At 51.7% G+C, this 14,334-nt stretch overlaps 5 protein-coding genes across 5 annotated transcripts; 2 read left to right on the top strand and 3 right to left on the bottom strand.

Moving 5' to 3' along the window:
* Positions 1-2,141: 2,141 nt before the first annotated feature.
* On the bottom strand, positions 2,142-4,006 carry BDV59DRAFT_200044 (cytochrome P450; the record flags this gene model as incomplete). The annotated part of the gene is made up of 5 exons (XM_073693486.1): positions 2,142-2,596; positions 2,665-3,276; positions 3,326-3,394; positions 3,447-3,714; positions 3,782-4,006. 5 exons carry the CDS (start codon positions 4,004-4,006, stop codon positions 2,142-2,144), a joined length of 1,629 nt encoding a protein of 542 aa, XP_073550154.1.
* A 1,064-nt stretch (positions 4,007-5,070) lies between these two features.
* On the top strand, positions 5,071-5,962 carry BDV59DRAFT_200045 (putative pyroglutamyl peptidase type I; the record flags this gene model as incomplete). The annotated part of the gene is made up of 2 exons (XM_073693487.1): positions 5,071-5,181; positions 5,243-5,962. 2 exons carry the CDS (start codon positions 5,071-5,073, stop codon positions 5,960-5,962), a joined length of 831 nt encoding a protein of 276 aa, XP_073550155.1.
* Positions 5,963-6,271: 309 nt separating this feature from the next.
* Positions 6,272-7,387, top strand: BDV59DRAFT_173826 (MOSC domain-containing protein). The gene has a single exon (XM_073688967.1). It carries the CDS (start codon positions 6,296-6,298, stop codon positions 7,352-7,354), a length of 1,059 nt encoding a protein of 352 aa, XP_073550156.1. The 5' UTR covers positions 6,272-6,295; the 3' UTR covers positions 7,355-7,387.
* Position 7,388: 1 nt separating this feature from the next.
* Positions 7,389-10,780, bottom strand: BDV59DRAFT_173827 (DNA-directed DNA polymerase POL5). Its single transcript, XM_073688968.1, has 5 exons — positions 10,283-10,780; positions 9,635-10,226; positions 8,772-9,577; positions 8,413-8,712; positions 7,389-8,354 (listed from the first exon to the last, which is right to left on the bottom strand). The coding sequence occupies exons 1-5, from the start codon at positions 10,652-10,654 to the stop codon at positions 7,473-7,475; spliced, it is 2,952 nt and encodes a 983-aa protein (XP_073550157.1). The 5' UTR covers positions 10,655-10,780; the 3' UTR covers positions 7,389-7,472.
* A 537-nt stretch (positions 10,781-11,317) lies between these two features.
* BDV59DRAFT_191859 (putative MFS multidrug transporter) lies at positions 11,318-13,004 on the bottom strand (the record flags this gene model as incomplete). The annotated part of the gene is made up of 4 exons (XM_073691961.1): positions 11,318-12,331; positions 12,377-12,687; positions 12,739-12,814; positions 12,870-13,004. The coding sequence occupies 4 exons, from the start codon at positions 13,002-13,004 to the stop codon at positions 11,318-11,320; spliced, it is 1,536 nt and encodes a 511-aa protein (XP_073550158.1).
* Between the last annotated feature and the right edge of the window lie 1,330 nt (positions 13,005-14,334).

Genomic DNA, 14,334 nt, shown 5'->3' on the forward strand with positions numbered 1-14,334 from the left:
CTGAATCACTCGAAACAAAACAACGCCGCCTGGAATGCTGCTGAGTCTCTGGAATGCGGAGCTCGCAGGTGAGGTCACTGAGGGCCTTTCATCCCCATTTCACCTTTTTTTTTTTCTTCTTTTATTTTTTCAGTTTCGTTGGATTGCTGCGATTATTTTAGAAAATCTGCGTCCAATCACACCCGGCCTCGACAGACAGTGTCCCCGTTGGAGTTTAATTCCTGAGGCTGGAGAGCGATGGATCTCCCAGGCCGTCCCCTACTTCGTCCTAGACGGCTGACGGTCTACTCCTCACCGCGTCGATGGCGGATGGAGTCTTTCCAGAAAAATCCTAGTGAGAAAAAAAAATGAAAAAGGAAAATTTCCTCCCTACAGCGTCCTGCCTACTTCGCCCTCCCCTCTCGTTGCTTCCTCCCACGATGTTGGTGGAGGCCTAGCAATCCAACTTCCCTATGCGCTCTGTCCGTTGAGCATGCATGACGAACCCTCTTTAGACGCTCTCATTCGTCTATGAGCCCAAGCAGATTCCATAATCATGCAAAGGCCTCTCTCCCCGATCACCACTGCACCCCCTCTTCCCATGACACCCGGTGTCCTCTGATCGACACCCTTTAAGATGAAAAAAGCTCGGTCTGTCCGTTCAGGTTCAGGTACAAGCATCGGACAGGACCGGGTGATCAGGTCGCGGTGGCTGGGAGGGGGCAGCACGGCGACCAGGAATTTCGACCGACAGTCACGCTCACCGATTTACACCAATGGTTCGTGCTCGCTCACGCCAGCGGAGGTCTCGAGCGTCTCGAGAGATTCCCAGAAATGTCGTAGTCGCTCCAGTCTCCTGCAGAAGCGTTCTCCACTCCGCCGCTGGCGAACCAAGATGGACAGGGCGTGCATTAGTCTGCCCACCGCCTGACCGGGGCGAAGATTCGAAAGACGCGACTAGCCGCCTCACTTCTGATGATTACGGGAGACGGAGTCGGGGCGAGGGCGGGATGTCAGAATAAGAATGGCACCAGGGAAGGGCCGTCCGACGGCTCATCCCATGACTGAAAGGATGAAAGAATGCATTGAACGTCTGAATGTATGGGATTGTTGATATTTTGTTGATATCTGCCTGATTGGCCAGGACGCGTCCCGGGGGGGGTTCAGCGCGTCCCAACGCGTCTGTAACGCGTAGGCGCGCGTCTGGTACGATACCGTATTGTGACTCCATTCGCCAATCACCTGTAGCAGTCTGCCCGTATATGCTGTAACGCCGTACACACAACTTTGCTCTCCATGCTGCATCCATCTCCGCTCCACCTCCAGCCAACATCCCGACACCCAGTACACCACGGTGGATGGAACTTCTCCCCTTCTTCTCATCTCCGTGGGTCCCTGCAGGAACCCATCGCAGACTACCAACACCGTCCCCAGCTCCTCAGTGTCTAACGAGTAGCACCAGGAACTCTCCCACTGGGGACCGCTATTAATACCTACCAATATGGGCCCACGTTGACGCCAATGGTTTACTTGTTTCCCTCTGATTGCTCGCCTGCAGGGACGATTTCAATTTCCCCTGAAGCAGTGCTCTAGCGGAGAAATTGTCGAGTCTTCCTTATGGACCCAGTCCGACGGGCTCCATATTGGACTGAACTATGCATGTTTCTCAACTGGAAATGCAGTACTTGCTTTAGAAAATGCGGTTGCGGCCATAATATGCAGCAGTTCGTGCTGCAACGGAATGCCCGTCGCCGACACGAGCGCCGATAGGGCTAATTCGTATACGGCCCAACTAGCATCGCTTGTGGCCAGCTTCTAACGAATACGGTTCGGTAGGCCCTATGGTCAACTATAGAAGGTCCCCGCCGCTCCATCAGATCAGATAACCCGCCCTCGGATCCGGGGTGATACTTTCTGCCGGGTCGCTCCTTGCGTATTTTCCAGACATGTCTGAGTTGGCCATGCTTCCTCGTGCCGTGAGGCATAAACGGCAAAACCGAAGGCATCCTCACAGACTACCCATGCAGTAGATTCCAAATAAGTAAAACACAGATTCATGAATACCATATCCGAAACATCGTATCTTGGCGCCCTGCACATGGCCACATTGCCAGCATCCAAATCTAGTAGCACAAGAAAAACAATCCACGCGTAAACCTGCCCTATACCGCCACCTCCCCAAGCGCAGCCAGGTCCACCTCCGGCTGGCGCGCTCTATACAGCAACTTGATGGTCGGGTTGCAGATGCTCTCGGTACCGTGCATGATATTCGGTGGCCGGACAGCACCCACGTCCTCGGCAAATTTCCAGTCGTACTTGAGAAGCAGGTGCGCGAGGAGGATCTTCACCTCGTTGGCTGCGAAGAACCGGCCGGGGCACGCGTGCATGCCATGGCCGAAGCCCAGATGCTCCGGGCTCGTTGTCACGAACTGGAACCGGTGCTCATTGCCTGGCTCCTGCCGCTTGTCGTAGAACCGGAAGCCATGGTACGTCTCTGCATCGGGGTATATGGACTCGTCCAGCATGTTGTGGGCAGACACAACAATGTTCGAGCCCTTAGGGATGCGTGTGCCGTCCGAAAGGATCACCTCTTCCATGGCGAGGCGGTTGAGGAAGGCTGAAGGGAGACCATTCCGTTAGTATCTATGGATGCGCAGTCCAACGCTGGAGTGGGGAGACACGCACCGATTCCGGCAGCATTCAGCCGCTGGCTCTCCTTCATCACACTGTCCATCCGCTTCATCTTCGTCAGACTGGTCTTCTTCAGCACACCGTCCTCGGCCACAATCGCCTTAATCTCGTCGCGCAGCGGCTGGATGTGCTCCGGGTACGCAGTCAGATCGTACATGACATTCGTGAGCAAATTGGACGTTGTGTGGATGGCGGCCATGGAGAGGCCGATCTGCGTGCGGGTGAAGTTGAACGGTCGTCCAGCGGCGACCTCGGCGAACCAGTCCAGCGCATCGGCATGCGTCCGTGGCGGATCCTCCTCAGGGAGCTTTCCTGCCTGGATGAGCTCGCGCTTCTCAATTTCAGCCTCTATGATCTCCGTGGCGACGACAGTATGGTGGCGGAGTCGCTTCGCGGAGGGGATGAACCAGTGCACGAACCGACGGGTGATGGACGGCCATAGTCGGAGGTCGCGGGCCGCCACAAAGGCGTCGATCGTGTAGTTGACCGAGACGTTCAGCCATTCCTGGTTTCGGCAGATCTTCTGACCTAGGAAGACCAGGGAGGAGAGCCGGGCCACAATGTGGGGGATTTCCTGAGCGAAGGTGAAGGGCTGCCATTCTGGTTCTGGCATGTTAGTGATATTCCAGTGATGGTAGGCTTGATGCTAGCTTACCGTCTGATTTTGGAAGCTTCTCGTTACACACGGCCGCTGTCTCTCTCGACAAGGGGATCGTTATTTGCCCTGCGCGAGTGGTTAGAACTGGCGTGTAGACATGCCGGTATATTCGGCATACCGAGCGTGTGGGTGAGTTTCTTGTTGATCACCTCCAGGACGATACCCTCTTTGTCCAAGCCATCGAACGGCTCGAAGCCGGGGATCTTGGACCCAAAAAAGGACTCGAACCTGTCAGTAGGAATGCCGTAAGCGACGAAGAGGGGGTTTACCTTCTTGTTGGCCTCGTCAAAGCTGAGATTCGGGTGGTTTTTGATCTCGTTTACATATTGCGGGTGCAGCACAATCGTGGTGCATTGGGCAAACATGAGCTGAAACACCATCCTTCCCTAATGGTCGTATTAGTCTCCCTATCTGCGCTGTTGGTTTGGAGGTCCAAGGGACGCTGGTCGATACCTGACTGAATCCTTGCGCAATCAGCTCTTTCGCCGAAGAGACAAAGCGCTGTTTGGCTTTTTTGTTCGAGATTTCCCATCGGCTTCTTCCCACCAGGGGGATATTACGATACGGTATACCATCGGAAAGGTCGCCATAGAAGCTGGACACGAAGACGAGAAGCAGAGCAGCAGCGATGCCCTGCACCAGATTTTGGGTATTTAGAATCTCCAGGATGACGGCCATGTCGTTCCGTTATAGTGGACGTGAGTTCCACCATCCGTCGCACAGAAAGCTTCTGGAAGAAACACAGACAAAACAAGGGAATCTTTGGTCTATTTCTACTCTTAAAACACCCACTTGGACGCCGACATACACGGCATGGGGCAACCCGAAGTCTTGTAGCCGAAGCGGAGGCGACGTGGGTGCGCGAATACGAAAACGACAGGATAAATACGACGGATGGGAGCAGGGACAGCAGGGGCCCGTAACGGCTTGCGCTGTCGGTGGGCCATAAATGAACCTGGCAGGCATTTGACCTCAATAATGCTCTAGCCGAGCGGGTTAGCATCTCTCGGGATGGGTCTCTTGCGTATCCGGCAGCAAACGAGCCCGGGTGATTGGGTGATTGACACCAGGGTTGCCGAAACAGGCATGTCGAGGATGTGCCCTCAAACTTATAATTTCATGGGCAGAAGCCTCTCCTTTGCTTTCTTTATATCTGAGTCGGTCTGTCGCGAAGGGTGGACGACGCCCAAAGTTGGGTTTGTCCCAAGATGACGCGTTGTCGAATGTCGCGTCTGTATTCCGACTGATACCTGGCGGTTTCATCTTGGGTGTCGTTCGAGGTGCCCATCAACGATGTGGATCTGACTCTGCAGATGAGCAATCTCCATTGGAACATCCATGATTTGCTCTTTCAACGACGGTCTGTTATCATTGGAGATCTTATTCTTGGGCTGCGGGATAGGCCGATGCCAAGTGGGCTCTGGGGGTTCGGAATCGGATCGCCCAGCACCCGATGGGTCATATTGGATATGGAGAAATGGGCTCCAACGAGCGACTGCGCCTGGGACTGATCAGTGGCTTGCAATGAGCGGCAGATATTCCAAAGACGCGAGACGATACATGAGGGAGACCAAACAAGCAAGTGAGAAGTCCGGCTGGTCTCGTGACGCCAAGTCCCGCATTGGGCAGAGACCAACCAAATGCGAAATGCGGGGAAGCTTCTCTCGTACAACGTTTCAATCCATCTCCCTCGCAAACTCTCGATTACTCTCTTCTAATTTATTCTTCAGCTGGCCGGTACAATGGGAGACTACAGCCCGGGCGTCTTGCCGCCCAACACCAACATAAAAGACATTCCCCCTCCTCCTCCCACAGACCCCGACGAGATCTCCGTCCTGGTCACCGGGTTTGGTGTAAGTTCAATCGTGGTCCTACATGACATGCAAGGAGCTCCCACTCTAACCGATATCGTAGCCATTTAAAACCAATCTCGTCAATGCCTCCTACCTCATAGCCTCGTCGCTCCCCTCATCTTTTGAGTTTCCGGCGAAAGCCCCCTCTGCAGATGGCGTCACCCCCCGCCGAGTCTCCATCCATGTCCACCCAACCCCGATACCAGTCGCCTACTCAACAGTGAAATCGGCTCTCCCCGGCATCATTGAGGATTATGTCAACGCACATGGCGGTCGACGGCCGAATATCGTAATCCACATGGGCATCGCAGCTACACGATCCTACTATTCCGTGGAATCGCAGGCCCACCGCGACTCGTATCACATGTCCGACATTAAGGGATGTGCCGGCTACGAGGATGGTGAGCGAATCTGGAGAGACCTCGGCTTACCTCCAGTCCTCAGACCTGGTCGCGCAAGCCCTACGACAACCGCGGCGCCTACCAGTCCATCTAAGCAACTGCTCAATCCGCACCCCCCAGATGATGGCCTCTTGCAGACGTGGAAGGCCTTCGTGGCTCCGGGAACGGATGTTCGGATCTCACACGACGCGGGACGCTATCTTTGCGAGTTCATTTACTATACTAGCATGGCGTTGGCTTTCCGCGAAGGTTTTGATCGCAACGTCGTGTTCTTCCACGTGCCATCGGCCTGTAACGATGCCGATGTGCAGAAGGGCCGGGATGCCGCGATTGCATTGATCAAAGCGTTGATTGAGCGCTGGATCGACCACTCGGTCTAAAACAGACGAAACGCATTTTAGTCTTGGAGTATTTTCTGACATTTCTTGCAGCATGGTGAATATTCTAGGATCTCTCCTATATGTCATTAGCGGTTTATCTCGGTTTATCATATTTGTTATTTAGACGCAGTTTGGATGTCAATATCTTTAGTATCTACCTATTTCTATGCTTCCATATGTAATCCACTGCCCATTCCCCTTCGGGAAATTGGAGAAGCGGACCCGCCCATCCAAAGACGGTTAGCGGCATAGAATCGCCCGACTTTACATACTCCGAAACTTCGGCTTCATGAATCATCCCTCCTCCATCATCTCGACTCGCCTATTCACACAATGCCAGATCAGACAACTCTTTCTATCGCAGTGCTCTTGCTGCTTCTCTTAATCCCTATATTTCTCTTCTCCCGATTCGCTGGCTGGGCCCAAATTAACCGGTCTAGCCTCCTCCAACGTCTCGGGAGACGCTCCCCAGCCAGCAGCGAGGTGGTCGCTCTGCGCGTCTACCCCATCAAGTCCTGTCGTGGTTTTCAAGTACCCCAAACTAAGCTTCGCATGCAAGGCCTGGATCTCGACCGCCGGTGGATGCTCGTAGACGCCACCACAAATGAGTTCCTCACCATCCGGCAAATCCCGGAGATGACGCTCATCAACACGGCACTCAGCGCTGACGGCGCATCGCTGCTCATCAGCGTCACGGGCGCCCCCGCGCACAAGACTGTGAGCATCCCGGCGCATCCCGACCCGGCCTGGCTGGCCGCACACACCACCCTGGCGCAAGTCAAGGTGTGGGATACCGTCACGGACGGACATGTCTACGGCGCTGCCGTCAACGCGCTGTTCTCAGAGTTTCTCCGTCGCGACGTCGCGCTCGTCTACAAGGGCCCAACGCCGCGCATCATGCAGGGAAACGGAGACCCGCGCCTACTCGGTCGCGAACAGAGCGTCTGTTTTTCCGACGTTCATCCCGTCCTGATCGCCAGTGAGGCGTCCATCGCCGAGCTCAATTCACGACTTGCCAAGACCGGCGCCGACCCCATCACCATCGAACGCTTTCGTCCAAACATCATCATCAAGGGTGACGCGCCCTGGTCCGAGGACTCGTGGAAGCTCGTTCGCATTAGCGGCGATGCCGGCACCCGCCAGCTGGATCTGGATGTCGTGGCCCGCTGTACCCGCTGTCAGGTCCCGAATGTAGACCCGGATACGGCTGAGAAGCATAAAACCCAGCCGTGGGACACGCTTATGAATTATCGGCGGATCGATGAGGGGATGAAGTATAAGCCGTGCTTTGGAATGTTGAGCGCGCCGCGTAACGAGGGACTAATCGAAGTGGGAATGAAGTTCGAGGTGCTGGAGGAGACGAGCATGCACCGGTATATAAAAGGGTTTTAAGGCTAGGGGAGTTGACGTATTGTTGGTTGAGAAGTGTTGTTCTTATATTACGAGTGATGCATAATTCTATTCTATCCAGAGTTCGCACTATTGCCTTATTGTACATGCACAACACGAACTAGTTCTTGGTCTTGAGCTGCTTACTAGCACTCACGCACCAGTTGTTCCAGTCAGTGAAGAACGACGGCTGCACATGGCACTTCTTGCTAAGGAGCTGTTGCTTCCGCGTGGCAGCGTAGACATCCACAACTCCGGCCACGGCGTCCTTATCGTGCGCCACCAGCACCTTCACCACAAGCAGACTTGCCTGGCTGCAGGCTGAAGGATGAGCCGGCGGTCCGCTGTGAGTCGCCTCCTTGTGAATTGCTTGCAATAGCTCCCACACCGGTTCTGTTTCCTGGATCGCTGGAAGGGCAGATCCCTTGCAGAGCTTGGTGTATTCGCGGAGCACGGTATTGGCCTTGTTGGCAACCTGCTTGGAGCTCGACAAGCGTGTCAGTCGCAGCAGCGGGAGGAGGAGGTCAAGGGTCAGGATCTTCGAGTGGCACTTCTTGACGTAGATCTCGAGGAGATCCAGAACGCGGTTTTTGAAGTTGACCATGTTCTCCTTGGCGTCTTTCTTATCCTTCTTTTGTCCCAGAGCGTCCCGACGGGCCTGGAATACCTTGATAAGCGCGCTGTCCACCTTCTCCATCTCGTCGTCATCCATATCGGCGTCGGAATCCGACGACTCGGCGTTCAGATCCTGGTCAGCACGGTGGGTTCCGAGAGCCTCTGCGAGTTTGGCCTCGAAAATGGCTTCCTCATCGTCGTTGCCGCCATCATTGTCTTCTTCGGCTTCGGAGCTGTCTCCATCGTCTTCGCTTCCTGAAGCTTCGGCGTCAACGACCTCAACGTCGCTGTCTTCCTCGTCCACGTCGATCATCTCCTCATCTCCTTCTTCGTCCTCTTTTTCGAACATCTCTTGCTGGCCCGCAAGACTCTCTTTTGCTTCGAGGATCTACACGCAGCATTAGTTATACAGTCATCGGTATCAAGTAAGATGGATAAAAACGCACGGAAGTCAAAGAGTCCAATCCAGTTTCGGTGACCTTGTCGGCGAATGCGCCAAAAACCTGTTCGCTCATGCGACGGAACAGCTGCGACGGCTTCGAGGCGAAACTGAGGAGAATTTCAACGAGGGCGTCAGAAGCGTCTGAAGTGTCTTCGTCCTTGGACTTTTTGTCGCCAAAGATCTTGGAGAAACAAAAGTCAAGTTCTTCGAGCATAGACACGGCATCTGCGTCGCCGTTGTAAACCTGAAGTATGGTCATCGAGTAGAGGAGTTTGAAGGCATCCACGCCGGTGGACTCTTCCTTCTTTTCCTAAACAGCATTAGAGTGGGTTTATGCATGCGTACTTCAGCACGGGAACGTACCTTGCTAGAAAGCTTCTTCAATGATTTGAAAGCGTTCTTGATCGATTCACGGAGTTTATCGTCCACATCGATAATGAATTTCCCGAATTCGTCAGACTTTGCTGCATCGCGAATTTTGCGGACAACGGCATAGGGCAAAGTCGTGGCATACTTCTGGGAAGCGATGAGGCTGTTCAAGCAAGAGCTGATGCGATTCCGGAAAAGCTCCTGGCTTTGCTCGGTAAATGCAGGGTGTGGACCTTGAGCGCCATCCTTGTCGACGAAGTATGCAAAACGCACAAAGATAAGCAGAATACGCTCCAGGATATCCTGCATACCGTCCTCGGATTCACTAGTAGCTGAGGCGCGCGACCTAACGATCGACACGAGCAACCCGGCCAGGAACTGGCGGTTAGACGCTGCAATTTTAGAGTCATTTGTCGCTGGTAAGGCAACGAGCTTCTCAAAGAGAGGCACGATTTGCTTCAAGGCATCGAGGTTGGCCTCAACCACAATTTTTTCAACAGTTTTCGTCTTGGTCGCTTGGTCGAAGTTCACAGCGCCAGCGGAACCCATAAGACCGCTAATACAAGCCGCGGCGAACTCGGGCTCCTTCGACACACGCGTCTGCATGGTCTTGGCGGCTTTAGCTGCCATTTTATGGAGGTAGCGGTCTTCGACGGCAAGCTGGTTGGTCAGACATCTTACAAGGTTCTTAGTGAACACTTGGGAAGCCAGGTTCAGGGGACGTTCGTTGAGAACCTTGAAAAAGAGCAGGAAGCCCCAGTATTTACGTTCCTCGGACGACGCAGCTGCGAATAGTCCGTCTGCAAGACAGGGTTAAATCAAAGTGGTGTCTCAAACTGGGGGAAAGGCTAACTCACTATCGACGACCTCGGTCCAAAAGTCAACAAAATTAAGTCTAGATGAGCTCTTGCTTGTTGTCTTCTCGGCGTTCGAGGGGGCATCCAGTTTAGATAGAACAACATCCCAGGCGAAATGGAGTTTGGAATTCCACACTCCCGAAGGCTTGACGTTCTTCTCTTGGGTCCCATCCGTGGACTGGGTAGCCGATGATTCTTTCATGACCTTGGTGAGCTGGGTCCTTTCTCGAGAATCCAGAGGATCATCATGCTTCCAGACTTTACTGGGGAATTTGATGTCCGGGAACAGTTCCTTGGCAGCTAGCCAGATAGAAACGCCCTCAGGTGTTCGGGCAAGATCATTGGAAGACAACCGTTCGAGGATAGTTTCCACGAACTTTCCATCTGCCTTTTGGGAAGAAAGCTCGTAGATACAGCGATAGAGGATCCAGCCGCACTCTTCCCGGATCCATGGCTTCTTCTTGGCAAGGTCAGAAACCAAATCCAGAACCTTGAGCCATTCGGGGAAGGGCGCCTGCGGCTTGAAAAGGACAGCAGACTTGATGATAGCCTCTGCACCAAAAAGTCGACCAAAGTGGTGATCTCTCTGTTCCTGTAACGGGCATCAGCAGAACTGACAAGCTGATACATGCAAACCTTTGCTCATACCTGACCCGACTCGCTGCCCGACGCATTCGATTGGGATTCCCACATAGTAATGACAGCCGAGATGCTTAGATCTGAAGGTTCCCTGGGGGTTGCAAACACCTGCGCCAGGATCTCCGTCAAGGCAATTGAGAAGCCGATGCGCGCAGCCTTTCGGCTACTGCAGAGGCCACGGAAGAGTCTCTGCAACACTTTCCGGATCTGCTCCTCATCGGGGTTTTTGTCGGGAGTAAACTGAGACACCAGAGCCTGAGCGGCTTTCAGCCGAATCTCATCTTTTTCACTGGAGAGATCTTCATAAATCTCTACCAGTTTGGTATCGACGTTGAACGGCTCGCGACGCCGTTTCTTGGAGCCGGCATGGTTCTGCGCCATAGTAGAGAGGGACAAAGTAAAACTTTCTCCGCCTTCGTTGAACTAGGACACTAAATCTACCGCCAAAGGATGTGTTCCTCGAGAATCGGGGAACACTTCAACGGCTGGTGGAGGAGCTGCGATGCATGGTCGTCGAGTGTTCTTGAGCTCCGAAAATTTATGAGGTGCCCCTCCCAATCGGGTTAGCGTAAAGCAATTCTGCCTGAGGTATATATTTATGACTCAGCAAGCACATCTGTAATCTGCAACCACAACTAGTATGGACTGAATGCAGGACCACTCTGCAATGAACAAATCTATTTTCCATAATGAATTGTTTTGAGAGTACTAAAGGTTAATGTCTAAAGTGAGACTTCCTCCGCCTGTCATGAATATGATGGTGCTAATATATCCGTCGCGATAACTATATATTATGGATAGAAAAGTAGGTCCCCCAATCATAATATAAACCAAACCATACATGTGCAGGAAGTCTTATTTTTGCGGACAGATATATTACTGTAAACAGATCAATCTATCCCTCCCAGGTCTTACGATGGCGTCATGGTTATATCCACGTATCTTACACAGAGTCTAGGATATTTGAATATTGACGGGGCAATATTTCTTTCGTCAGCAGTATGAAAGATACAGAATTTGATGCACACATACGCCAGCGGCACCCTACCGAATGCGATATGCTTTGGCAAATAGGCAAGAAACAAGCGCAATTCCCGATATACCACAACAAACCGCCCAGACAATCTGCAAACTGCTGACGAACGCTATGCGAACGTGCGATCGCGTAATCTCATCCGAATTTCGTAGCAAGTCAATGACCCCAAATGCGTTTAGACTATACTGATTCGCCATGTGGGACAGTTGTGGATATTGGTGCAAGTTGGCTCGGAGACGATTCTCGAAAACAGCACCCCCAACCGCGACCCCGATGGATTGTCCAAAGCTGCGTAGAAAAGTTCCTATAGTGACCATAAGAGAGACCAGTTCGGCTGGTGCAGATGCCTGAACGGCAAGGGCAACAGAGATAACTGACAATCCAACCCCGATTCCAGGTACAATATTGAGAAAGATCCACTGAGGAATGGTGGTATCCACATCGAGAAGGCATAGAAGCCCGAATCCCAGTGTGGATAAAGCCCAACCAGCATATGTTATGTAGTAGTACTGGCCTGTATAGGTTATAACGAATCCAGCAACAGCAGCAGTAGGTGTCACAGTCAAGGTGGAAGGGAATAAGGCCACACCAGCAATGATCGGACTGTATCCTTTCACGGCTTCATAGTAGAGCGGCAGGTAGTAGAGTGCAGACCAGAGAAGAAAACCCGTGACAAAGTAGCCCCCCAACCAGACACAAGACGATCGGTTGTGGAAGAGTGCGGGCGGAATCAGTGGGTGAGAAGGATATCGAGATTCATATCCTGCAAAAGTAAGGAAGCCGCCAGTCCCGAGAAATAGAGGAACTAGTGTATGCCAGGAAGTCCACGGGTACATGATGCCACCCCAGGATAGAGGAATTAGGAACGAACTAGCGCTGCTGATGAAAAGGACTATCCCACCGTAATCAATATTGCGTAACCGCTCACAGAACGGGTGTGCAGAGTTATTCCAGGGCATAAATAGTACGGTTGCGGCAGTTCCAATCCCAATGAATGGGAAGTTGATATAAAAGATCCAGCGCTAAAGACATTAGAACAGTTGCATGGAATCAGCATATTAACTTACCCAAGTCGACTTTTCAACAAAACACCCGCCGATGACGGGACCTACAACAGACCCTAATGCCCATGCTGCGCTTAGGTAGCCGAAGTATTTTGCACGGTGGTCCAAAGGGATGTAGTCTGCTATGACGACGCCGGTTAAAGTGATAATCCCGCCGCCCCCGACGCCTTGGATAGAGCGACCAAGGAGAAGCCGAAAAGTATCGTGTGTAGTCCCAGCAACAGCAGCACCGACACCGAAAAACAGAATAGCAATTAGAACAAAGGTCTTACGGCCAAAGGGTCCGGAGAGGTATCCAAAAATCGGTTGAAAGACTGGTTTTGTCAGTACACCACAGGATCCAAGGGAGGAACGGGAGGCATCACCGGCGGAACAGAGCAGGAACGAAGTCCCTGTCCAAAATGTTTCGATATCGGAGGCATTTAATTCGTTTGATATTGCCTATTTATAGTGTAAGAAAAGTTTCAAGGGTGTTTAGTGTTTTGGTTGAACTTACTGGCAGCGTGACAGATATTGAGGAGCCATCCAGGGCGGCCATCAAGCTGAGAATCATTAACGCCATCAATGCGAGGGCGTCTTTCCTCGAGAGAATAAAATCATCTTGTCTGTCCTCACTGTACTCAGCTCCCATTGTGCTGTGATGAATGAGTTCTGGCTGTTTCCCACCGATGTATTTTAGAAGATTACCGCTCCGACGCATGCACGTTCTTAAAATTTCACTATAACCCGTTCATAACATCCCTTCTGAAACAAGGGGCTCTTCGATTACGATCTGAAAGATACAAAGGTATGTCGCTCAATTGAGACATTCCTGATCAATGGAAAGTTGTTTCCGATTCATGGACAGTAATACTAACGCATGACTGGCTGCAGAGTACGACATTCTGTCGTGTGTATGACATCCCACAATGCATAACTAGTCATAAAGCCTTGTTCCTCCGAAATAATAATCCTAATTTCTAGTTAAGCTGGCGCCCAAGGCAAACGCTGAATGCGTGTCGGAATCTAAGAGACAGGTTGATTGAACGGAGAGACCACGGGAAAGCGCATAGCTTTGACGCTCACTCTATCACCAACAGCAGTCAAAAACCGACATGGCTAGCCATTCAAAGTATAGTCATTTTCAGTCAGCCAAGTAGATAGCACATAAAACATACAACAGCCGGGTTTCGATGCTGGTCACGCACCCAAATACTAACCGGCCAATGTGTAGTAGTAGAAGTAGTAGTAGTCGTCGTAGTAATCTAGTATCGAACCGTTTTCCTGCGCTTTCGGAGGTATCCCGATGTAGGCATGACCGAGCACGGGGGCCAATTTCGTGGATGTCCAACCACAACATGGGAAAGCGAATATCATAATAACGAATGGCCAACAATTACAGAAGCTAGAACTGTTCAGCCTCATTTATTTTTGACACGAGTTGTAGGAATACTCACAAGGCACTACGTAATACTACTGCGTAGTACTTTTGGCCCCTCCCCAGGGTCTACTGCGTTAGTGTTCTCCTTATTATTTCCGTGATCTGGCATCGATAGGCCATCGGAAGATTCTGCTTAAACTCGTCACCATGACTAGTACAGACCTATGCCTCGACGCAAATGCAGCTAGCCGATTGGAAGGATCAATGGAACACATATTAGATTCCATATATACACGGGCTGTCTGTCCGAAGAGGGAAATACAATCCTAGTCGTATTATTAACTATAATATCCTCTGTTCATTAATGACAAATAAAAAGTTCAATGTTTCTAACCGAAGTGTTATCAAGTTGCCCCTGGGTCATCTAATTCCCAATATCGTCCGGTCTTAGCCCCTGTTCCTAGATCACAACCTCGCCCGCTAAATTGGAGTTTGGAAGTGAGGGAAAAAAAAAAAAAAAAAAAAAAAAGACACTGACAAACTACGCTGCCCTCCTTTCTTAGTTCTCTCGATTATATCTCGCCAAACACACGATTACCAT

This window comes from Aspergillus ambiguus (genome assembly GCF_047715705.1).
Source record: "Aspergillus ambiguus strain CBS 117.58 unplaced genomic scaffold BDV59scaffold_7, whole genome shotgun sequence".
Lineage (NCBI taxonomy): Eukaryota > Fungi > Ascomycota > Eurotiomycetes > Eurotiales > Aspergillaceae > Aspergillus > Aspergillus ambiguus.